General features: G+C 37.7%; 1 protein-coding gene across 3 annotated transcripts in view; it reads right to left on the bottom strand.

The window, feature by feature from the left end:
* Nucleotides 1-26309, bottom strand: part of LOC105257340 (nephrin) — a 243633-nt gene that overhangs the window by 107193 nt on the left and 110131 nt on the right. For all 3 annotated transcript variants that reach the window (XM_011267899.2, XM_025409989.1, XM_011267898.2), the window contains exon 5: nucleotides 6419-6529. In XM_011267899.2, coding sequence (XP_011266201.1) covers nucleotides 6419-6529 — 111 coding nt within the window. The remainder of the gene's footprint in view (nucleotides 1-6418; nucleotides 6530-26309) is intronic.

The raw sequence follows: 26309 nt of genomic DNA, 5'->3' as shown, positions 1-26309 counted from the left end.
TTATTTCCATGTGGTATTTGGCATTTGAATCAACGTGGTTATACCTTTCCCATAAGAACAGATGTTAATTCGGTGCAAATTAAAATCCTCATAACTTGTAAAACGCTTTAGTGAATCGATTTAAAAATTGTACTGAAGATTCTAAACATATGTAAGGACATTCTATACAATTTTCATTAAATTTTCAATATTTTGAAAATAGGTACAAAACATCCTTAAGGATAATTATGTGAAATGTGTGATAGTATATAGAATATTTTTCGCACAAAATTTTACTCATATAATAGATTCGACACATGTGTGTGATAAACTATTATAATGTGTATGATACATTTTGTATGAGAATGGAAAGTATTTTCTTTATTGAAAAAAAGTTGGCTGTTTGAAGGATTTATATTTAATTAATCACCAAGAAAAATTAATTATATACATATCGCATTGGAAATAATTAAACCTATACTGATAGGACGCAATACCATGGTTCTATCTCTACGTTCGACAAATAACAATGAAATACAAGATGGCGTATTGTGCTTTACTCCGAATTCGTGCTGGTAATGGTGCTTCAGGTCAGTCATATGTTGCGTTCGAGTTTGTCCCAAGAGAGGACCATCCTCGGGGACAACTAAGTAATGATTATTCAGGACGGCGAATAATATCCGGCCGAGCATGAATCCGATGGCGAAAACGAATCGTTATCCGAAAGCTCGGCCACGAGCTGCAAAATACGAAGAGCCACGGAAGCTGCATTCGAGCAAGGTACGCTAATCCCGGCTTCGCATTAATAGGGTCTTTATTTCTCGCTGACGTTGCTCCCGTAGTTCAATAAACCGACTACGTGCCAGCCTCGTACCCTGCTGTGCTAAATCATATGCCGCGAACAAACCGTGATTACTTGCAATTCGAAGAAATCGAGCCGTGAGTAAAACGATGATGATAGTTAAATTTAAAGCTGACAAGGAAACCACGCAACTCCAGAGATTCTGATTCTGATGGAAATTTGAAACACACACAGAGAGGATAAATGATGAATTTAGAAATTTTCAGTTGCTGTCTAAAAACTGAGGGATAAAACTATCCTTCATAAAGCGACCTTTTGCTTCCCTTGATATATCACGAAAATCATTCGAGATATCGAAAAATGTTTTATATAAAAATTTCATGGTTAAAACACTTTTATTTAACCATATTAACAAAATTTTGGGAAAATAATTTTTTTCACAAATTTCTTCAAATATTTTTTTGTTACATTTTATATCATTATAAATTCTAGCATCAAAATAATTAGTGTTTTAACCTGTAAAACGACTTGAATGAAACGCGGAATGAACGATGATATCATAGAATCAGCATCGATGAAATTCTTTTTCAAAAGCGAACTTCCACAAAATACCGCTTTATTGATATCGTCGTTGAAAGCCGTTAATTCGTTTCCCCGAAACACAGGGAATTAATAACCATTGGAGGCATCGCGAAACGGTTATTATTCAGGCGGGATACTTCACGAGCGCGATATATTTTCATAATGACAATTTTGGTATTCCGCGTTGCGTTCCGCCCGCGTTTTATTTCCTCTTGTATCGGCCCACGCGATTTCCGACGTGTATTTCGCCCCCAAAACCTTTCGAATTAAACTGCCAATATGTATTCACGTTTCCCTTCACCGAGAAAAAATCTGGTCTGCATTAATTAGAAATCTGGTAGATTCAATCAATCATATGTCTGTTGAAAAATGGACGAATCAAAATTCCTTTAGAAATTGCCAGATGAATATGATTAATTTCTTCTTGTTTCAAAAAAAAATTTTCTTGATAATATCAAATTAAAAAAAAAAACAGATCACTGTGTACAGTTAATATAACAAGAAATTTTATAAATCCAACTAGAAAATACTAATCAAAGCCTTGTAGCAAAGTTTATTAAACGTTTCAGTTATAAAAAATCGAGTCTTATCGTGATAACTAGAAATTCTGCTTGGTTTAACCAAAATGGCTTTTATCAGATATATCTTGTTGGTACAAAAAAGATTGATACATCAAACGATTTTTCTCAGTGTTCGAGTCACCACTTGACTTTTTCCCCGTCTTTGACCTTTAATGAAAATTAAAGCCGCAGCAGCCAACTACGAAATTGCCATATTACATTTCACGAGGCAAATGTTAAATGTGCGTCAATGGTACGCACATCCGCTTTTTACGGTTTGGCCGGTTCGAAACAAAAGAGATTTTCGTGTTGTTTGCAAAAGAGCCACGCATAATTACCGCGCTCATTGACGCCAGAGGGAAAATAAGCTTACAAAAGTTGCAATCTGTAGCTTTTATCCGGGAAAATATTTGCACATGCGTCAGGAATATATGTGGACGCATATATATCTTGTTTGGCTATGAATGAATAAGATATTAATGTAATGTTTGTATGCAATAGCGATATATAACTATACATAAAATTATTCTTTTGTACCGAAATAATAAATCTGTTTATAGACTTCGAATTTGCACTTTTTCTAATAACTAGAATTATTTCTAGAAATATTTCATGTTATAGGTGTGAAAATAATAATAAAAAAAATCAATTATGCTCCTGAACGACAATGTTATGAAAAAAAGGCAAAAGAAAGGAACAATTTGCGCGCTAAAAAAAATCAAGAAACACGACCAAGTTCGCGAGGAAGGAACGACAAAGCCGAGTAAACAAGTGACGTTCTTCTCGACGAATGAGAAATACGTGCAATCAGCTGTTTCCGGAGAGATCGGAAGAGCAAAGCGAGTGAATTTTCCCACCAGAAATAGAAAGAAAGTGAGGGAGAGAAAAAGCGAGAGAGAGAGAGAGAGAAGTGATACAAAAAGGAGCGGAAATATAAATACGCCGAAAGTTCTTCCCATCGCACCTTCTGCCTAAAGTTGCGGCGGCAATCCTACTCTACTGCTTTCGCTCCTCCTTTTCTTTACTCGCGTCTCGTGTCTCGTCACCGGGGCTCTTTTCGCCCCGAAGTCATCAGCTACCTGTACGCGTGCATGAAAAACTTCCGAAGCAAGTCGGGTGAAGCGAGCTCGCTTCGTTCTCGTGTGACAAATCACCTGTCCCGAGGAGCCCGTTTCCGCTCGGCGCCGAAACGCGGCGAAAGGTGAAATTGCGGCTGCCGCAAAAACGCGTCGCTCTGGGTCGAGGACTGGGAAATTATACCGTCTCGTTGAAATTTGTGCCGACTAACTCGATATTCTTTGTTCGGACAAAAGCTATTTATGCACGCATCTTTTCATTCATATGATAATAAATATTCAAAATTAATAAATTTTAATTAAATAAAAACAATCAAGGCAATGAGAGCCAGCGCAGGTTTTTATGCGCACGTATTATGTAATAATAAATAAAGGAACACGATGTATATTTCTTGAACCGTTTATTTAATAAACGCGGACGTTTCGGCCCTTCTTTTGGCCATCTTCAACGCAAAAAAATCAAACAAACGCTCAAGCAGATATACATATAATGTTTATAGTTAACGCGATCAATAATCAAACCGGATCATATCAATATGTCTCAAATAAAAATTACATTAAGTCAGTATGTCGCAGAAAAATTAAATAAATCGCACATCTCGAGATCATTATGTCGCAGGTAGGATCCCTCCTATATCCTAATAAATTTTAAAATTAGTAAATATTTTTTTCTTAATTTAACGAAAAGAAAGATTTGTATTTGCAACAATGTAACATTTTTCGCTGTTAATATTTTGGAGTTGTATCGAGGTATTTTCTACTAGCATCTTGCTTCTCGCGAAACTGAATACGATAGCATCGAGAAAATCCTCGTTCGCTTCGATGGCGAAAAAACGTTTCGCAACGAAAGCTAAATGAACCGCGCGCAATCTCCCAGGAATCCTCAACAAGGCGCAACAATAGGGACGTAATAATAAATAAGAAGCGCATGAAAACGCAACAATAGCAGCGTAACAATAAATAGGGCGAGATAGAAAGACGCGAGTGAGCCAGGACGTGCAATAATTTCAAATCATTGGCATGCTGCATGGAATGTGAAATACCGATACAATCGTTGATCCTTGAAATTCTTGAAAAATATCGCGCGCGACGCATTCTGTGAATATTAAAATACGTAGGTATCGGCGCTAAATAATAACAATCTCAAGATGAAAATTATTTCCACCTTGAATCGAAAGAATTGAAGAAGCTTGAGAGAATTTTCACGATTGAAAACTACGAAATTAGTATTCAAAGGGGAACGAACGAGTATGTTATTGACTCTCCACGATTTCATTTTCCCCCGAGTTTTTATCGAGGTACGTACCAGAATACATAAAAGTATAAGGTATCAGTTTATATACGTAAATTCGAAATGATATCGCTAAATTCCTTGATTGAAGAAGCCTAATGAATATTTTCGTTTCAACAGCCGGCGCGCCGACATCGAGCCGAGCCCGCTAATTATTTATCCGCCCATTTGTTCAAGTTTAATAATATCGATATACATTGTCCGCGATGTGCCGCGGTAATCTGCCTGGTAGAAAGCATCGAAACATTCTCGGGAAATGAAACTTAGTTCGAAACAATTCGCAATCCCGCGATGGAATCGCGCTCGAGAGGGGGAGGGGGCGGGCAGGGGGAGGAGGGGAGGAGGGGAGATTGGTGGCTCGTGTTAAACTGGAAATAGTGGCTCGGCAATGTTAGCGGAGATTGGCACGGATCCAACGGATTCATCGCGCTCTGTGACTCACAAACGACGACGAAATCCGAAGTCAACTGTACGTTAATCTTCTGCCAGCGCGCGCTTTTCATTTTCATCCCTCTCCGCTTTCGAGCCCTCCAAGGAAGTTCATTCTCGCCTCCGACTGCCATCGACTATTTCGTACTTTTATTAAGGATATCTTTTCATCGTCGTGACACGAGGCTCGTCGGGATTTCAGCGAGTCTGTACAGTAAGAACTCGCTTGAAATTTTTGAGAGACTTTAGAGAGATTAATCGAGATAATATTGGTGTTAAATAGTTCGAACTTTTGAAAAAAAATATGATAAATAAGGACGCCTAGTACCTTGTCGCAAGTTTGGATGCTTTTATAAATTTCCGAGTCGAATTTGGCGAATTTTCAAGAAGTTGATTACACAACAACGTGACGAACTGCGAGGTCATTTCCGTCCTCTTCTTCGTGATTTTTCTTGGATACAAAACTTCTCATCTCTTCCTACATTTACCATTTCCGTAAGACGTTAATATAGAACGAAATAAAAGCGTTCTTACTCCGTTATCTTATCAGATTTTTGTCAAGAGGACAGAAAAGAGAAACGCGTCTCCGAAATTTTCACGTGATATATTTCCAAGAAATATCGGAATTTTCTTTTTTTAATTCCGTAAAGTTCAGTATACTTTCGTTCTAAAGTTACCATTTTAAAATCTTTAGAGTAAAGCAGTTTCGCTGTCTAATAAGTAAGTAGTTTCAATGCTATTTTCAGAAAATAAAAAATAGTGCTAAATGAAGTTATTACCGAAAAATTTGCAAAATCCAGGCATAGCGGTCTAAAAGAATCACGTGTTTTTTTCTTTCACGAATAAAAGAACTCGATACTGAAAAGATTAAAGGCAGTCGTTGCGCGGGAGGGTTTCGACCGCGATAATTTATTTCCGACGACGACGGAAGTGAGCGCACGATTCCTGGTGGGTGCATTGGAACGATGGTAGTTTCGGAGGATGGAAATTGGCGTAGGTCCAGGATGAATTCGCCCGTCGAGCGAGGCGACACGACGCCCAGCCTCGTCGTCGTCGTATCGGTGCCTACGAGAAAAAGCGAGCGAACTCTCTTTTAAGCTCTCTCCGTTCTTACCTAGCCCCGCGATCTATCTCCCGTTCCTGCTCGCGGCATCCTTTTCGAGTGCGTTGTGTCGAGAGCTCTAAATGGAATTGGCGTCGCGCCCGTGAATGCGTCTCGCGCCTCTTGGGTGAGATGGGATTTCTCGCATCGCACGCATGACGTTTACCCTACGCTGATAGTTTGTCCGCGAAGAGAAAGCTTCTTTCGATCAGGAGTTTGAGTCATGGAGGCATTTTTGATCGGGAACCATCCTCGAAACCGATGCAGTACATTTTTTCGTATAATTATTCACGCATAATTAAAGAGCAGGAAACGATCGATTTGTTCTCCTTCTCGGATTTTATTGTTATACGTAACTTATGTTGGCTTCGGAGCTTACGTTAAGCTTCTTGAGCACAGTAAAACTGAATAGGAGACTATATCGTTAATCTAAAGTCAAGAGGGTTTTAATCCCCCGGAATTGTAATTCAAGGTATAATTGGAATTGAATATTAAAAAGTTTTACACAATGCGATTGTGTGCTTCTTTCGGGATGTTCATTAAGAGGAATGTTAAAAGTGCATGCAAAGTTATGTTAATGTAGGAGCAAGCACTTACCGCCGTGCACCTCGCAGACTAGGAACAGGTCGGCTCCCTCGGGATACGCTTCGAGGAGTTTACTCATGTCCCGCCTTTTCGCGTCATAGATTATCGGCTTTTTCGGTGGCACTGTAAACAGAAAAACAGAAAATATGTAAGTGACGTGTGCATATTTTAAATAAATTTTCCTTCAACGATCATATAACCCGAAAATTATAAAAAAGATAATTACTTTGTGAGGACTATAATCGTTAATAATATATTTATTTATGTATCTTTCATTAATATATAAAGTCTCTTAGAAAGATAAGTCAAATTAATCAATTCATTTTAATAGCTAGAAAATTATACGCTTAAATTGATTAATTTATCTTCTATGAAGCTCATATAATAAAATTATATATGTAATTTATTACAATTAGATATTTAAAATATATTTTTTATTTATTTCACGATGTAAATCTTGATTAATCGCGAATAAGGCACTTTCGCATCCAAGTCCCCATGTCCATAAACTGTTATAATAGACGGGAAGACTGACAAGAGAGGAAAAGAAAAAGGCGAGAAGGAAGCAGCGACTGCTTCCACTTGACTGGCGTCGGCACGCTTTCTTTTTCATCGCCAGCTCGATGCATTCACGATACAACCGAGGAAGAGGTAAACGCAAACAAGCTGACGGGAGTCTCACCCCGATATGTCGCCCGGATGGAAATTGCCCTCGGCTATTGTCGCGACAATACTGAATGCACGCGCTCCAGTCGTTCGTGCTTCCTTCTTCCTTCGGCGAGAAGCCGCCCGAAATAAACCCGGGAAGAGATCGCGAAATCGCGAGAGGGCGAAGCGACACCGATAAAAGCTTTCAAAGTGCGACGAAATATTCCGGCTCGGTTTATTCAGCAACGACAACGACACGTGCAAGCGTTCGCGCCTGTCCCGATCCGCGGCCACCTGTGCTCGCGTCCCTATGAGCCACATCAGGATCGACTCCGCGTTCCTCCAGAGAGACGTGCGGGCGAGGAGATCCCGTGGGAATCCTTATGTAGATGTCGTTCAGAATCGCTGTTTCGCCTCGAGCGAAGTTTACGGTGCCGTCGTGTCGCCGGCACCGTGACTTGTTTGTTCATATCGTCGACGATCCGGGCGCCTGTATCCCAAGTATGTGCGATATTTTCGGTACGTGTTCTATGAAGGCAAACAGAGCTCAGTATTGTCGACCCTGTGTTCGGGGCTGTGGCACGAGATACGGCAAAATACGTGGAAAAATGTAACGTATATAAGAATTCTACTCGCAAACAACGGTATTAATACATCCTATAGTTACTCGTTAAGAATAAATTTACATGTTATTCGCATGTTATTTTTAACGATAATAATAAATAATAATGCATACCTTTCATAAATTGTAATTTTATTTATAACGATAATAATAAATAATAATGCATACCTTTCATAGATTGTAATTTAAATCTTAAAAAGTTCCTTCTCTTTGCCCATCCTCTCGCGCCCAATTAATTAAAATATACATTTTTTGCAGATTTTTTTAATATTATTATTCTACCATAGAACGTAAGAACAATTAAAACTAATTCGATTCGTTACGTGCCCCTCGTCGCGTGCAAAAAGATATCGCCTCATAACGATTAACTTAGCGACACGGAAAGAATTCAATAACCGTCCGAGTAATTGCTATCCCTGGCGTGCGATACGATCGCTCGTCGGCTCGAATCGATATGCTGAAGAGCGGCAACTTCTTCAGTGGAAAGAAGTGCCTCCATTCCCACGGGATTCTACAGATGAACGTCGTAATCTCGACGGAGATTACGCGAGAGCGGCACAAGACGACGCTTTAGTGGCGCTAATACCCGGCCCATTCGCCGGGCTTTTATAGCAACGTTTATCCGAGAGAGATACGCGATTTTTTTCCCCGTCTCTCATTGTCGACCATTGTTACGTTGACAATCGACTCGCTCGCGAAAAGAACTCTAAAGGTGTGTCCGACGTCGCATCAACGAGGATCGCGCGCGTCTGATATGAATCGCGTCTTTACTACTTTCACCGACCATTCCTGCGGAAAATTTACGAAAATGCTATCGCCATGTTTGCGACTACCCTCATCATGCTTTGTTTGCCTCTTGCAGGTATTTTAAATTAGTAATACATTTTTAATAATTCATAATGATAAAAGATACGTTTGTAATTTTAAGAAATTTAAGAATAAATTTAAGAATAAAAATGCAAAGAGATTTTTTTTCAATATTAAAAAAAAATGTATTAATTTATTCTTGCAAGAGATTTTACAGAGACTTTTAATAATTGATAGTTTTGACGAGAAAAGACGATTTTTGTAATTTTACGAACTTAAGAAATATAAAAATATAAAAAACTAAAATTTCTTTCTCCATATTATTGCTCCATATCACTGCTGTATTAATTTATTCTTATAAGAAATTTTATAGAGATTTTTAATAATTAATGGTTTTGTGTGACAAGAAAAGATGATTTTTGTAATTTTATAAATTTAAAAATATAAAGAATATAGATTTTTTCCTCATATCACTATTGTATTAAGTTTCAAGAGATTTTGCGACATTTTTATTAATCCAATAATTTCAACGAGGAAAAATAGCTTTTGTAATTTTACAAAGAGACTAAAATTGTAAAATAAAACATAAAATATAAACATAAATATAAAAAATAGAAATATATAAATAAAAAAATATATAAATTAAAATATAAATATACATATATAAAAATAAAATATAAAATAAGGGACATATAGAAATTTTTTTCAGTATCACTATTAACTTATTTTGACAATTAGTTGCTATAATGCAAAAATTATTTACAGATCTGTATCTTTTCTAATAATCAATGTGGCGTCATATTTCTCAAGTACAGATATTTTAGCAATATATATATATAACTATATCTATATATATATATATATATATATATATATATATATATATATATATATAACCCGTGTATCAATGCCAATTAGCAATAACTTCACGTTAATCTCCTGCGATTAATTACGAAATAAATCGCTGTCACACGGGTACCACGGGTCTGATGAATATTCATGATCGTTAGTAGTGTATATGAGATATTACCGTGTTATTATTCTAATACACGTATTACCGACATAATCGACCGAGGAATCGATATCTAAAAAGGGTGATCCTATCAAAATCGAACGCTATTTATAACGCGGTGGATGTGCTGTATAGAATTTTTCCTCACTTCGACGCGATAACCCCCTTCTCTCTTCCTATAACCGTTCATTAATCTTCCCGCACGCGAGAGACTCATTCTCCCTCCGACCGAATTTTACATATTTATTATCGTCTACGCGAGGCATGGCTGTTTCAGTATTCGGTCCGTTACACGTCGTCGAGCTCGTCATCGAAACCCCGCTAAAACCCGCCCAAAGTCGTACAAAGCGCCTGGTACAAAGGCAACCCCGGGGCGATCTCTCGCTCCTCTTCCCGCTTTTTTACCTCCCTCTTCGCTCCTTCTCCTCCTCTCGTGGCCCGCGGATATGATTTGCGGGATTTACGTGTCTTTCTCGGGAGAAAGAGAATCGTCTCGTGTGGCTCACGTAGGTGGAAAATAAGCCGCTCGCGAATCCCATTCGACGTTTCCGGAATCTCGCGGGTTAGAGCAGGGCAAAAGGAAAAGAGAAACAGCGGTAACATATGCGGAGACCTCGGAAGCACCTCGCGCGAAACTTTTACTGAAATTTCGCTGTACGCGGAGAGCCACCGGGGATACGCCGGTTGTCTTTGTCGGTTATAAATGGGAGATACGAAACGGTGCACTTGAAAAGTCGGCGCTTGTTGGTTTCTTGCCCGGAATCGCCTCTCCTCCTCTTCCTTCCCTCCTTCCCTCTTTCTTTCTCTTCCTTTTTATGGCCGACTGCGAATGCGGTTGAGCGTTTCCGCGAGTGTTTACCGTGATTTTCCGGGGCACCATTTTTCCGGGGCGAACTGAAAAAGTATCGATATCAATTCCGCGGTGCAGTTAGTAAGCTACGAGCTTTTGCAGCATCGTATGCGAACAAAGTGAATTCTCTTCCCGCGTTAAAAATTTAAAATCATATCAAATTTTAAACAATCACTCGCGGAACGATAAGAGGGACTTCCGGCTTTTTCCAACAAATTCGCATTATTCGATGCCTTTTGGAAAAAATGGAGTCCCAAGAGCGGCTAGGATCATCTGGCAAATCAACAGGCCGCTAAAAGGGCTCGAGAGGTCCGTCAGAAAATCGAGAAGAATTTACTCGCACAAATCAAGCCGCTCAAGTCTACGAGTGTCGAGAGCGTCCAAGAATGAGATGGGGATCGATGCGCGCGTTTCCGGACCGAAAATCCTCTCGCTGGACGCCCTTCCAACGACAACGTGTAAACCGTTTGGCCAGCAACACAATGGCGGGCCAGGAGGTCCGACGGAGCGAGGAAAATATATTGCTAATAGGGTTTGCAACACGGCCCGTTAGTCGAGAGTAATGCCTTACCACGGGGTGGCACACGTTAAGCTCGTTTAACGAACCACACCCCGCCTTCCGTCACTCTCTCTTTCTCTCTCTCTCTCTTTCTTTCCCTCCCTCCCTTTTCTATCTCTCCCTCTCGCTCTTTTTGCCCTTCTACTCTCGCGCGTTCGTGCTTCCGTGGACGTCGATTAGATTTATGGACTTCCATCGTGTGTCACGCGTTCGACCCTCTCGTCGCCGTACTCTCGTTCGTCGAGGGATTTCAGCCTGCAGCCGCGATAACCGCACGTGACCGTTTCGAGTCTCTCGATTAGGGAGGTATTCTTCTTCGCGAATCGAACGGAACGGATTGCACGTCGCTTTTTTACACGCCTTCGGTGAGTTATTACCGTCCGATGCACTTCGGGATTCAAGTAACTGTGAATGTTCTGTTATTTCGTTATCTCCAGACAGTAAAAATTATTATTATCTCTACTGTAAAAATAAATCATTATCTTGTTATTTCTCTGACTTATTTTTTAACTATGTACATTGCAAAAATTAGTACACAGAGTGTCCCAGACTTAACGAATCAGTCGTTAATGGTAGATTCCTGAGATCATTTGGAAACAAAAATCTTAATACCAAAATGTTGAGGAAGATGTAGCTTCGGCGCTACAAAAGATTAAATATTACCAATCGGCGCGTGACGTTCTCCTGTGTTCAGCGAAATAGCGCATTAGAGCCCGCGCACAGCGCGATAATATCGATATCGATAGTGAGATCAATGTAAAATAAAAAATAGGATTTTGCAATAAACACGATTGTATCTTCGATGCGACAGTAGTCAGTAGTTTAAACATCTTTATGAAGTCTTCCTCAACATTTTGCTATTAGAATTTTCGTCTCCAAATAATCTCAGAAATCTGCTATTAACGGCTGATTCGTTAAGTCTGAGACACCCTGTATATATATATAAGTAACAGCACATAAATAAATGGTGCGTCAAAGTATTGTTTACATGAATATACGAAACGTCGTGTGGAGAACGTACATGTGAGGATACATAGGTTATAAAACTACGGAAGGGAATTTCGTGATGTCGAGTCTCGTCACGTTCGACAGGTACCTTGTTTGTATGGCTCCTCAGAGTGCTTACATTCTGTTTTGCTCCTTATTTCGTCGTCCTGACGACGGCACCAAGTTTAACCATGTCGCGTATGTTGCGCGCAAACATCGGATGCATAATATGGAACTATAATTTATACACTATCTCTTGTCAACTATATTTTGCTTGGCATGTAAATTCTGCAAACGAAGAAAAATTGCCCGGGTCTTGAGCGTTTAATAAGAAATGATAGAAATTTAAACGCCATTAACTTTCTAATATGCTTTCAGCTGAAAAAGCATATTTACACGAGATTTTTTCTTCACGTTTAAACAAATTTAACGAGATATATAGACTTATCGAGATTTTTTTACTTTGTTAAATTTGTCGAGTTATTCTTCATGTATAGCTAATACGAAAATTGAATTATTCTGACACAATTTATAGTGTGTTTTACCCTGTATTTTTCAATGGGTTGATTATATCTCAAGAGTAAACTGGTTATTATATTTCAGGTAAACTAGAAGCAAAATAGCGCGTCGATATAAATCAATTTACTTTATTAAAATCTAATAGTTGAGATAGCGCGATTAGGGACGTTCGTATATCCGTATTTTATCCTTGGCATGAACCCTCGTGAACTCTTGATGAACCCTTATAAAGGGGCGACTTTCTCCGGCTTATGCGTGCAGAATCTAGGTAAAAGACGTGTTTGATCCCAGATACCTGTATATGATACTAACGCGTTCATGCATATCCAGCTACGTGTGTATAAGACGATATGCGTATGTGCGTATGTGTGTGTGTGTGTGTCGAGATGCATCTATCTCTTTCTCACGTAAGCCGGATGCACCATTTGCGGGATATTCTCCGACGCTATCGACGCAAGACGTGCTCGAGCGTGCATCCTTTCTCCCTGTTACCTCTTTATGGGCACATTCGCTATAGATTCAAAGGCAACTATCTACCAGACTAGTCAACGCACTCCGTGACCGTCCACGACAATTATTATAACTTAGCCAGGACGTATCACGCTCTTCCTTTTTCTTCTTCTAGTTTGATGGCTTGTCCAGGGCCACGATTCAATTCCAGTCAAGGAACGTCATTTTTCTCACGAAAACCGGAGCCTCGAACTTGCGATACGTCTTGCACAATGTTTTAGCGCTTCAAATAATTTTCCTCTGAAGAAATAATTTTCTACGTGTTATTAAAACACCGTAACGTGTTTCATATAAATTGTAAAGATTATTTCAAGGCTATTAATACAGATATAATATTAGGTATTGAATTAAGAAAAATAACAGTAGCCTCGATATGCAAAATTTTGGCAAATATAAGATTCAAAATACTGTAAATAGCTTTTTTTGTCAACTAATTATTAAAAGCTTCGTTCTAATTTCGAAGATAATTAAATAAATATTTAATCTTGAAGAAAATCAACAATTGAAAATGTAGCAAAATGTGTTTCGGAAAAAATTTGGGGGGACAAAAATTTGCGATCGATCGATCATTTTCATCGGCACCCGGCACAAATCCGGGACAAATTCGCAAAGTATGATTTGTTGCTTCTGAATGCGATAGAAATGCACAACGTAGCATGTGGCACGATAGAGGTTACGGCGAAAAAGTAATGTAACATCGCGCGTGTATTAGTGCATTACTAACGGTATTATCCCGGGAAAATTATTGCCAGAGGGAGGTAATACCCCGCCATATTTTAGGTATTACGAATATTGCGATATGGCCGCATCGTATTTTAAGAGCGATAGTTTTATCGCTCGACGTTACGATATCCCGTTTCGCCGTGTCTGCCCTTTTTTTATGCCACTTCGACGTGCATCGATTAAATATTGCGAACGACGCGGCAGCCTGACACATTTTCCGGCATCAAGTATCGTACACCATCAGCGAGGAATTTCTCTTGCGCATAATATCTTTAAAAAAAACTTTCATCGTTTTAACAAAGACTACAAAGCCCCGTTAGCATCCATTTTTCGCACACGCGCTGCTAATTCTATTCAGATCTTTGACAGTTGCAACGACGAGATTTACGCTTAACGCAGTACTCTTTACTATCGCTTTTAAAAGCTTCATTATGCTCTCTATATTTGCGCTTGTCTTGAGATTATTATATAAATTTATAAATTTTTATATAAAAAATAAAATTATGTAAAAAGTAAAATGCAATTTTTCACCATAAAGTTTAATATTTCATATTTTTATCTCGAAGGCGAAAATACATAATCCTTAAATATATCATTTTTATGTGGAATATAAATCGAAAAGAAAGAAGGTTGATTTTTCTCATTTGAAATAATCGTGACCTCTTGGAGAAAGAAATGAACCCTTCTCATCCCATGTTACGCATATAACTTGGACGTTATTTCAATGTCGTATCTCGACGAGAAAGTATCAAAAAATTATTTACGACACGACGGATGCAAGATAACTTGAAATAACCCGCTGACGATCGACGCGAGACACTTTTGTTATCTGCATAGATATTTATGATACGAATAAAGTGTTTCACGCTACATTTGATAAGCGGAAAACTATTTATACATCGTGAACGAATTTATTTGGATCCCAAAGCAAAATAGCGAAGTAAAAAAGCAGATGGGATATCGATAGTGACGTCACCACACATCGCTGAAAAAATACTCGTAAATTTCGCTCAATCTTGATCACGTCATAACTCGCAAAGTCCTCTTATAACCGACGATATTCGCCTATTTGTGGCGAACGATTTCGGATAATGCAGCAAAAGTATCTATAAAAATATCTGCATTGCCTAACCCGATATTATTCTGAGAAAAGCTCGTTTAAAATTGGAAATTGCACACAAAACCGCGTCGATTTATATATTTTATTTCGAGAATTATTGTTCCTTTTTTCTCTATTATATTTCAGCAGACGCAAAATATATTTCCATTGAAATCGTGTATAATAAAATGGATGGATCCTTCGAATAAAAATCTCACTCGCGTCTCTCCGCCGTAAAATCTACAGACGTCATTGACGTCAAGACGAGGGAAAGAGAGACGAAATAACGCGCAACGGACCTTAAAGGTACAAAACAATCGTAAAGAGCGCGCGAAAAATATTCCGGCAATTCCAACTTATTGAATTCCTGCGGCGGGTTGCATTCTCTTGTACGCGTGTATTGGTTCACGCGAATGTTACGTGTGCACCCTTTAAATTATGGTCCGCGGGGGTGCCACCCGCCCTCTTATTCTCGTGCACACATGCAGGGTGCCTCCCTCTCTCCCTCTTGTTCCCATTTACGACTATATGGTGGTAACGGTTCGCGCCTCCATAAGACTGACGGGCTGCGTGACCTGGGTATCGGACTAAGGCCACGTAACGATTACCGTTAAAAATTTAGGAAAATTCCTACGACGCCACCGATGCTATTTTCATGCGGGCGCACCATTCTCGAAATGATGGCAACGCCCTTTCCCCTCCCTCTTCGTACTTTTCAACCCGCACACGTACCCCTTTGTGCGAGCTCCTCCGCGCCACCGACTTCGTCGTGGAAATTTCATGGCTCGTTGAAAGCTGTCGAAAATGGGGGTATTTCTCTCGTGACACCAACGAATATGCCAGAAATCGTGATATTTGCGAGCCGATATTTTTGGGACGCGAAGAGAAATTTATTTCAAGGCACCGCACTGAGAAAAAAATCTGGTTGCATTAATTAGAATTCTGGTAGATTCAACCAGTATGTCTGTTGGAAAATGGACGAACCAAAATTCTTGTAGGAATCATCAGATGAATCTGATTAATTTCTTCCTGTTAAATTTACCCATCTAATCTCAAAAGTCTGTTTAATATTCTGAATTCCAACAAGATTATTGGATAAATTCAATCCAGATTATTGAATAAATTATTTTAAATTCAGTTTGTTAGAAATTAAACTGATAAACAGTGATGCAAGAAGAGGATGCAGCTCAAACACACACAATCAGAAAGCTAGCGTTCTCTTTCTGGCACTACTGCTCGTAAGAAAAAAAAATATATTCTGGATTTAATATTAATAATAGTTCTTTATATACTATTTTATATATTATTTTATATATTGTTTTATATAATATTTTATATAGTATTTTATGACAAATGTTGAATATATGAATTAAGTTAAGAATGGCTTAAGTTTACAAAGAAATTAATGTAACAAGAAATTTTGTAGATCCAACCAAGAAATACTAACCAAATCCTTATAGTAAAATCTTTTAAATGTTCTAGTTATAAAAAATCGAGTCTTATTATGATAACTAGAAATTCTTGTTTGATTTAACCAAAATACCTTCAATCATATCTTGTTGGTACAATCAAACGATTTTTCTCAGTGCGGGCTTTGCATACGCTAAGCTTGAGTAATAAGTTCGCTTCAGCTTGTGTTTCTGCATTAACGAGAGAAATAAAAGAATCATTGTACGTTCTCGATAACTGCGTGGAAGAATTTTAAACACAGCTAGAGCGGAGCATAAATGGAGAAGCACATTTTGCGAAATTCATATCGAGCGTTTTATCTCCGCGACGATCTGACGCAAGTAGATGGATTAAAAAATTGCATGTGTACCGAAACGCATTCGTTTGTTGAAAAGCGTGGAAAGCGTCGCGAAAGGAAAGAGAAGCGGTATTTTTCGCGATGATAGAACATCCCATAACCGTTTTCATTATTTATTAACAGACACGAAGAGCTGCACGCAACAGCTTGATATTTTCATCACGGAAGCATTTCATAAAGCGCACGCCGTCATAGTTCAGCGGCGGTAGAATTAAAGCACGCTCTCGTCGCGAATTGATGCGACTCCGAAACGCACAAGCCGACAACGCGCGGGATATTGTTGAACGAACCGACGTAGTCCCGCAGGATTTGCCCTGCGAGAGATCCCTGTTTAATAAAAGCTCGCCCGATCTCTCTCTCCTTTTCACATTTCTCTCTTCATCGTATTTATAAATATTATTAAAACATTCTCGCGAAACGCTCGGAATAAAAAAAAATTGGCTAAAACGCGGACATGTGGGTGGATTTAATATACGTTTTTCTTACCTCTTTATGTCGTTCTATCAATCTCGCATGACTCATCTGCTTTTTATCCCCGAAAAAATACACATTGAACGTTTATCAAGCAACGATGACGTAATAATAAAGAGTCGGCTTTCCCTCGTCGTTTGTTCTCGTCGATTCGCACGCGCCCCTGTTTATTTCCGAAAGTGGCTACTTATCCGAGCCGCTCCATCTCTCTCATCTCGAGAAGGTCGCTGCCTTGCCTTCTATCCCGGTATCGTAAATCCTCCTCGACCCGAACGAACTTTCGAGGCAGGGGTCCTCCGGTATTTCCTCTTGCTTCTCATCTCTCACGATGCAACGATTAAAGACTCGGGCGTAATGGAAACTGTCGGCGATACACCGTAACTATACGTGACAAGACTTTTCACCGAACGGTGTTTAAGGCAACGAAGAGGGCGAGGAAATGAAATTAAAAATTCTACATTTAAAACATGTAAAAATCTTCTCGCATTTTAATTATAAAGAGACATCCGATGCTTTCTATATAAATGCGAAAGTCATCATTTTAATTATTCGTATAATTTTACATCGTTAATTTCACCCGCGAATTACTCGCGTGAAATCTACTGCTGATCTAAAGCGCTGTATCGTAATTATATTGTCGCTCAAACTTGAGTTTGGAGTTTGAGTTTATTACAGTAGAATACGTGCTACTGCAATGCGCATTGAATTGCCTCCAAGTTATCATTGCTTTGCGTGAACTGATTTCAAGTTATATATCTTCACACGAGGATTTGCTATCGCAAGATATCTCAAACATATTACATTTTATATAATTCTTTTTTACTACAGTAAAATTATGTGCTACATGTGTTATATATTTGAGAAAGAGAAATTTTACATGTATATGTTAATATTTGAGCGCTGTAATGCATTTATCAAATAAGCAGATTGATTGTCAAATGAGAATTTCAAGATCTTTTTGTATGAAATTTTATAATCACAGATAGAAGACTCGATTGTTCTTAACAATATATCGCGATCAAATGTCTAAGAAAATTAATCTAAACCATATTTTTCCAAAAAATAATAACTCATAAATCTATCTGTTATAAAATAATTTATGTATAATTTATACATATGATTATATGTAAACAAGATTTGTATATTAATATTTTTTTTAAAATGATGACAATACATTTTTAGGAGCTTTTTATCTTTTCATTTATACATATGAAAAATGTGTAATACATCTACTGCAATACTCTCTAAATATTGTATATATTATGTTTTAAAATGTAAAAATATATTACATCATTTTTATCACATTTTATCGCATTTGTTATTCAAGGATTTTATATCTCGCCAAATTTTAAAGAAAAAAATTACATGTTGTCGAGTTAATTGAATGAGATGAAAGAGAAGAAAACAAGATGAAAAGAAGCTAATCAGAATTATACAAAATGCATCGATTAAAGGTCTTAATTAGCAAAAAGTAAATCTTGCTTTACATATGCCGATCTTTTACGAATTCGCTCGATAGCGAGATATCAAAGAGATATTAAGTCCTTTAAAGCGAATGGAATCATTGATTTCGCGGTTTATTGAGAAAAAAATCCGACGAGCGAAGAAGCATAAAGTCATTTCATTTACATCAATAGCTATTTGAAGACAATTTCCACATATTAAAGCTAATAAATATTCACATCCCAATATCACGTTAAATATGATAACGTTAAATATGATATTCATCACATTTACAGTTTTCAAAGTAATGCTTACGATCGTGAGTATACCTTCACACGATGCTCTGCGATGGAACCGACGCAAACTTTCACGATCGTCGGGTCGTAACTAGCAATCGATGACACGTAATCGCAAATAAAACGGACGAGTAAACGGAAATGCACCGAAAAGTCAGCGAGATAACGCGAGACTGCGCTTCTGCCACCGTCGTTTTCCATCTCGATCAACCTTTAACCTCCCATCCGCGGTCGCCGACTCTCTAGCACTTTGCGACGAGCGTGCCGGAAAAAGTTTTCCGGATGCGAATTGCGGTTTTTATTCCGCACGAACGATTTCGAGATAGCTCCGGGTAGTCCGCCTTCGAACTATCCTCGTATTTTCCTCCGGTAATTACTCGGTAAAATCCGCTCTCCGAAATGCTGACAAGACACTCCGTGACTTTTACTCAAACGCCGGATGTAATCTCCCGTTCGATAATGCCTGTCAAATTCTTTTATCGAGAGTTTCGTTTTGTCGCACATGCGATTTTTTTTTTTCGTCCGAATCGAGCCGTCAATGCTTCGTAGAATTTTTGTGCTTAGAATAAATTTTCTTTTCATCAGTCGATGAAGAAAACCAGTTTTTACTATTGTAAGAAGACCGGTAATAAAATTATAAAGAAACTCAAAAACGTGTAATCGCAAACGTACAATCATAAATGATTTATGTATAAGATAAATCTTTGTATTTGTATGTTTCATACCTTTATGTTCCTCGCCAGTTTAGAGCTCACGATTGAGGAGCACACTCGATCAATGTGAAGGTTGTAGTATACTAACTTGTCTCTATCTTGATTAATTGATTGACGACGGTATCATTGAGCCACGTCCAGGTCACGGAAGGACAACAGTTTCAAGCAAAATACTCGTAAACGTGTAATCATAAAAGAATGACTTATATATAAAATAAATCTTTGTGTATGTCATATGTTTCGTATCTTTATGTCGAGATTTTTGGAGGCTCACGATTGAAGTAAAATTCTTTTTCCTTTTCAAGATAGTCTTATAAATATCTCCAAACAATTATTTTTTATTTAATATATATTAATTAAAAAATAATTTTATTTATTACGTTAAATTATTATATACGATTTTTATTTAATCATTATTTTCTAAAAGCTACATTTTATTTTAATAGTTGACGCAGAAAATCTCATTAATTAAAATGAGTCTTAAAATTAAGTAGAATAATTATTGCTGGGAAATCAAGTCTCTCATTAAAAAGATATTTGTATTCAATCTATAAAAATATATGAGATTACATTCCCGAGTATTGTGGATATTCTACATATTCTATTACTATAACAATTATGTCAAATTTGAATCGAATTGAATAGAAAAGATTTACAGCTGTAAGGTTATCGTGCACTAGTTGCACGTGCATGATAGATCGCGTCTCCTATTTCGCTCCAGCTTGAAGACCGTCTGTCAAACGTCATCCATGTCGTGACTGAAGAGACATGGAGGTAAAGGAAAGAATTGAATAACACGACTTCGACGATCGAGATCGTCGTATTTGTGGATCACATTCTCTTCCCGATCCGAGGACGTTCGTAAAACCTCCGATATTTTCGTGAAAGACGCAAACCGTAAAACAAACCGCGCTGTTTCTATATTTCAGATCCGACACCGCTATCCAGCGCAATTTCCCCCCCGCTTCCCTTCTCGACGCTCCCATAGATAGTGGTTCGCGCGCTTTTAATACAATTTTTATGGCGGCCCGTGAAAGATATAGTGGATCGTGACGGGACGATCAAGAGAGGGGGCGATAAGAAGGGGATGATCGAGAAAAGAGGACTTGGATCGCCGAAGATCGAATATTCGTGGCACGTTTCGTAATTTATACAGGTCTTTCATCTCCGAAACGGATTAAGGCGGCGAATGCGGCGATAAAGAATCGATCGGGGAACATGAAAATTACATTCGAAGGACACGAAAATTGCGTTCTTACGACGAAGGAGAACGGTAATGTTCCTGTTAAAATAAGAAAGTGACGTGGAAACACTCGACGACACTAATCTGGCCATGTTAGGGAAATGCCACGAGAAACATTAACGTAAATCTTGTTTTCCTACGTTATATTCACAAGAATTACATTAAAATAAATCTTCCGTGAAATTTTCTTCCTCTTCCTCAATTTGTATTTTATATCTTTTGGGTGAATAAATTATAATACTTTCAACTTAATCACGCTGTTCTTTTTCGAAACACGTGAGTCCTCACATTTACGGTGCAACTTGGCGAATTATTTCGACATGACATCGAGATGATCGAGAAAAGGAGAGAAAGGGAGAGAACGCTCTTTTGCGCAAAATTTATATTCATGAGTATCCGAGTGAGAGAACAAGACTATTTTGATACATTTCGTCGGCGATCGAAAGCACCAGGTGGATCGTATACAGGGAACAAAGGATGCGTATAATAGAGAATCGATTGACGAGGCTGACTAGCTCGACTGCGCCGAGATCTTTTCTTCGAACAAGAACGCAACATTGTTTCTCTGAGTTACTTGAGATTCCCCATCGCGTATGTGTCGCGGAAACTCGAAGAAATCGAGTTTCCCCTATTCCCTCGATACGTCCATCTTCGAACGTTTTCGTCGTTCGCGTTTTTCCCCCTCGCATACGTCGGAATTTCTTAACTTTCGCGGTCTCAAACGCAACGATGCAACGTCTCGCAAAGTAAAAAAAAACACGAGGAAAAATGTCGGATGAAAAATAACGAGCGATAAATTATCTTGAATTTTAGCAGCTTGTGAAAACCGCGATACTTCTAACTTTGCTATTACGAAAAGCTTCTTTCAGTTTCAGCAAATCAAATGAAAAATATGTATAACAGTACGTCTGTAGCATTAAATATCATAAAAATTATAAAATTCTTTATTTTTCTTCTTTACATATTTTACGGATGTGTGTGTGTGTGTGTGGATAATAAATTTCACAGATAAAATAATTTTACTTTAGTTGCAAATGAAATAAATTGTTTTATTTACGATATTAATACTGTAAATAATACTGTAAATAATACTGTAAATAATACTGTAAATAAAGCTATTTTATGGAAAGTTTATTTCATTCAAAATTAAATTAAATTAAATTAAAATAAAATTATTTTATATATGTATATTTTATTTATTAAATTATACACATATGTAATTTATTTTATTTATTAATGTTGTGAAGAAAGGTATTTATGACAAATTTATTTAAATTATTGACAAAGTTATTTATCTGTGAAACATTTTGTTCAGCAACAAAAAATAAAGAATTTTATATATAATACAATATATATAAATTATATCATATAGATCCATAATTCGTTTCTTAAAAGTTTACGTTTTCATTTTGTATTGAAGACATGTACTTCTTATAACAAATAATTTCAGTAGTAAAATTATTAGCGCTGAACCACCATCAGTCACGGTCTTTTATGGTTGTCCACATGATGCCGCGAAACTCGCCGTTCTTTTTACGAAAATATAAATGCGCGAGTTTACGACGTAATAAAATTTGCCAGCAGTCGCTGGGCTGAAGCAGAGACCACGGGCCGTGATGATATCGAGAGCGATATCGAGATTTATCGGACAGCCGTTTTCAGTGCGAATTGAATCTCGAACTCCCCGAATCTTAAATCTTCTCGCGCGTCGCCCCTTTGTTGCTTTTGTTCCTCTCAAATTCTACTCTGTGGTTCCGAGACGTATATCGTAATAAAAAATTAATGCAATCACTAATACGCTTGAAACAAAATACTTAATATATTGTACATTATATATTGTTTTTTAAAAATACTTTAATAATTTCTATATTTTTTTCAAAATATTTCTTAAGCAGTGAATTAAATGCAATCAAGAGGAATTTTTAAATCCACGTTAATCGAATGAAAGCGAATCGAGCTGAAAACCGACAGCGGCGGTCCGTTAAATTTAAATGCCCGAGCACCAGGTATTCGCCTTGTTCTTTTACATTTCCCTGGCCAAATGACGACGATTTTTTCCGGTTATTGCGCCGGCCAAGATTTTATTTCGTGCGCGGCGAAGGAGCGGCTCTCTATTACGGATTACGGAGAGCCTTCGTCGACAAATCGCGGAATATTTCGGTGAATGCTCCGATCGTAAATCGATTCGCCCAACCGAACGAGATGGAAGAGAACGTCGAATGGAGCAGGATTCTCGGAGCAGGTATCGATCGTATCGACCAGCTCTCTCGCTCTCTCCCCTGTATCATTCGCTCTCTCTCTCTCTTTCTCCCTCTCTCTCTCTCTATTTTTCTCTTCTTCTCACTTTCCGCATTCAATCGAAATCGCTATCGGCGGTGCCGCGAGGACGAAACTCAGGAAAATCGCGCGGCACGATAAATCTCGATATCCCACTCGATATCACTTGGCCTCGACCAGCGACGACTGACAAATTTTATCGCGTTCGCTAAATCGTTCTCGCTACTTCATACGTTATACGCAGTAAGCTTTGCATCATATCTCGGAGATGTATTCTTCGATCCTGTATTTGAAAATGATCTTTTCTAAATAAAAATTCTCTCAGACGCTGTCTTATTCCGGTATTTTCGAATCTTTATCGTTAGATATCTTAATAATTTGTAATAAAGGTGTTAAACTTTATATATTAAATAAAATAAGATTTTATTTTGTCTTCATTCCACACTCAATTGTTTCAAAATTATTAATATTTTCGATAAACACCGGATTTTTACGTATGAAAAATTCATAGGATAATAATAAGTTTCTTAAGGAATAAATCCGCTCGAAACTTATTCGTCTTAAAAACCTGTAGAAATAGATAAATATATATCAATGTAAAAAAATCCGATCGTGATCATTTTCAAAGATTTTAATGAAGAATTCGTCGCGGCGGGGTTGCATATCGGAGCATCGAACTTCATTTGAAATGCAAATTTAATCCGTTCCGCTCGATCGCTCTGGATCGAATTGTGCACCGACTTGGAATTATTTTTACATACATTACGCCGCTTACGAAACAAACTGAAACGTGGTCGTTTTTTAATGAGGGTTCATTAAATGGCGCATCGCGTATCATTATTCGAATGCGTGATCGAGATCTGTAAAATCAATAAAAATGAGATACATTGAATGTGAAATTTTACACACAAAACATCTCTGTTGAAATTGCAACACACGGCAATTGCGAATGAAGATGATTAATAATTTTTTGAATGCATACAAAACGCGTGTGGTGACAGCGGGAAATTAACGCCACAACTTTTGTTTCGTTTAAAAAATACTTTAAAAATAAAATATGCATATCTTTCTCTCTCATTGTGTAATATATCATTTTTAATACATTAAGATAGTATTATAATACATTGTAAAATGGTAGATTTTTTAAATTTTTATAATATATACAAATATAAATCAAAGATATATTTGAAAAAATTGTATTTATATACAAGTTTATTTAATAATAAGTATTACAATCTTTTTCCGCTATTTCGAAAAAAATGAAACATTCTCGTATTCTGTTTTTCCCTTCCTCATAAATACACATCGATAAATATTATTAATATTTCAAATATGCTTCACTTTCGATTTATATTCAGATGTAACGAAAAAAAAAACATCAAAGATCACGGCAAGACAGAGAATGCATGATCATACTGAGAGATTTGCACGTATACCGCGTGCAAAGTGAATGGTGACATCAAGGAAAGAACACGATGGAACGAGATACTGAGAGGAAAAGATGATCATGTCAATGAAAAGCACGGAAGCGAAAGATATGGAGGTGCTCGAAAAGCGGGCAAAAATGCTGGTTGAAGACACTGGGAGACCGTTTACGATCCCGTAAAATTCGCCATTCCTTATCACGTTTCGTGTCTTGCGAAAAACTTTTCTGCCGTTTTCAAAGAAATCGTTTATAGCCGATCTTTTTCTACGAAAAGTAGATTGACGACATCTACAACGAGAAAACATGAAAAAGATTTTTATGCAAAAATTATTCGATAAATGAATCAAGCTTATGCTTATTAAATCATCAGTAATAAAGTAGAAATAATACAAGAAAAAATTATATGTATATATTTTTTAAATAATTTAATTAATATTTTAAACTGTGTGAAAATTTATTTTATAGATTATATTATTATTGCTATTATTATTATATTATTATTTTAACTTTTGTAGAAAAAAAGAAAGAAAGAATATTATAGATAATAATTTTTTCGATACCGGATCATTAAAAGGACCTTAATGCAATCTCTGAGAAATATATCATCATTTTTCTTAGTCATTAGAACAAGCTAAACAATAGCGTAACATATACCAAGAAATATCAGACTTATTATTTAACAACAAATTAATGATTTGTCTCCTCGGCAAGCTCGATGAATTATCTTTGACGCGAATTTTTTGGTTTTGCCGCGGGATACGTTTATCTTGTTTTCGTAATAAATCAAGAGTGTGGTACAAAGACTAATGAATCGTATCATAAATCATAATACGTGGTAAACTCGCGTTTTATCTCAAACACTAGACGCCAAACGAACGCCAAACGAGAAGAATGCCTTGGCTTCTACGCGGACGCATCGATCATCCTTCAGTTGTGAGCGATTAAAAATTAAGAAGTTCTGATGAATTAAGTTTCAACGATGTGCATCTATATACTTGAAGGTAACGAAATCGTAACACCGTTCTCTCAACATCAAGAATCCTAATCAAATTTTAATTTAAGACTTAATTACCAAGATCTTAAGAACCCCTATCACACAATGTAAATCACCTTGCATTTTGAAATTAACTTCACTTAATAAAGCTTGCTTGTAAGCTACTTTCTAAACATTACCGACGTTGCTTACGAAGTTTGATATTAACGGGAGAACTTCCAATAGGATTATAAAATTATTAAATTTCTTCACTCATTAATTAAAAAAAAAATCGCGGAAAAAGCTGCGAGTTAATTTCCCTGTGTTTCCTCACACGTTTCACAGTCCTAGATACGTGAAATACGTTCCTCATAACTGTCAATACCGTTATCCCGCCAATTCGCTTCGCATATCCCGAATGCGAGTTGGAGCTTCGCTATTCTATCTCGGACTCGGGAGGCTCGAGGAGGAAGTTGCTCGCTGCTATACCGAGTACAGGGGAAGAGATCGATCTTGTTCCATGGAAAAATATACCGTCTACTCCGAGAAGGACTTTCCCGCACGACAATGCGTTCCTGAAATCGAGTCGGTGTCGCGTCCCCTCAAAGGGGGCGATATAGCAACTCGACTCTCCTACGGCAAAGTTGGTAACCGAAAAGTGTGACAAAGCGGGGAATCTCGTAAAACTCTCAGCGGGACTCGAGGCCGAGCGAACGAGCGAGCGAGTTGGCATACGTGTATTCAGATCCTAGAAAAATATCCAGGATATCCCGCAGGAGTGGAACGAGCTGGCAACACGTTTTCGGAATCGAGTTGCTGTCGATGTCGATGCAACTTCAAAGGCGTTTGTCTTTCAAGACGTGCCGTTGTGACGTGAGCGGGCGAGAAAGAGAGAACCGTCCGAGATCTTTATTCCCT

Source organism: Camponotus floridanus, unplaced genomic scaffold (assembly GCF_003227725.1).
Source record: "Camponotus floridanus strain SB8 unplaced genomic scaffold, Cflo_v7.5 scaffold3, whole genome shotgun sequence".
In the NCBI taxonomy this organism is placed as follows: domain Eukaryota; kingdom Metazoa; phylum Arthropoda; class Insecta; order Hymenoptera; family Formicidae; genus Camponotus; species Camponotus floridanus.
Note: the sequence above shows the minus strand (reverse complement) of the source record. Positions and strands in the feature narration are given on the sequence as shown.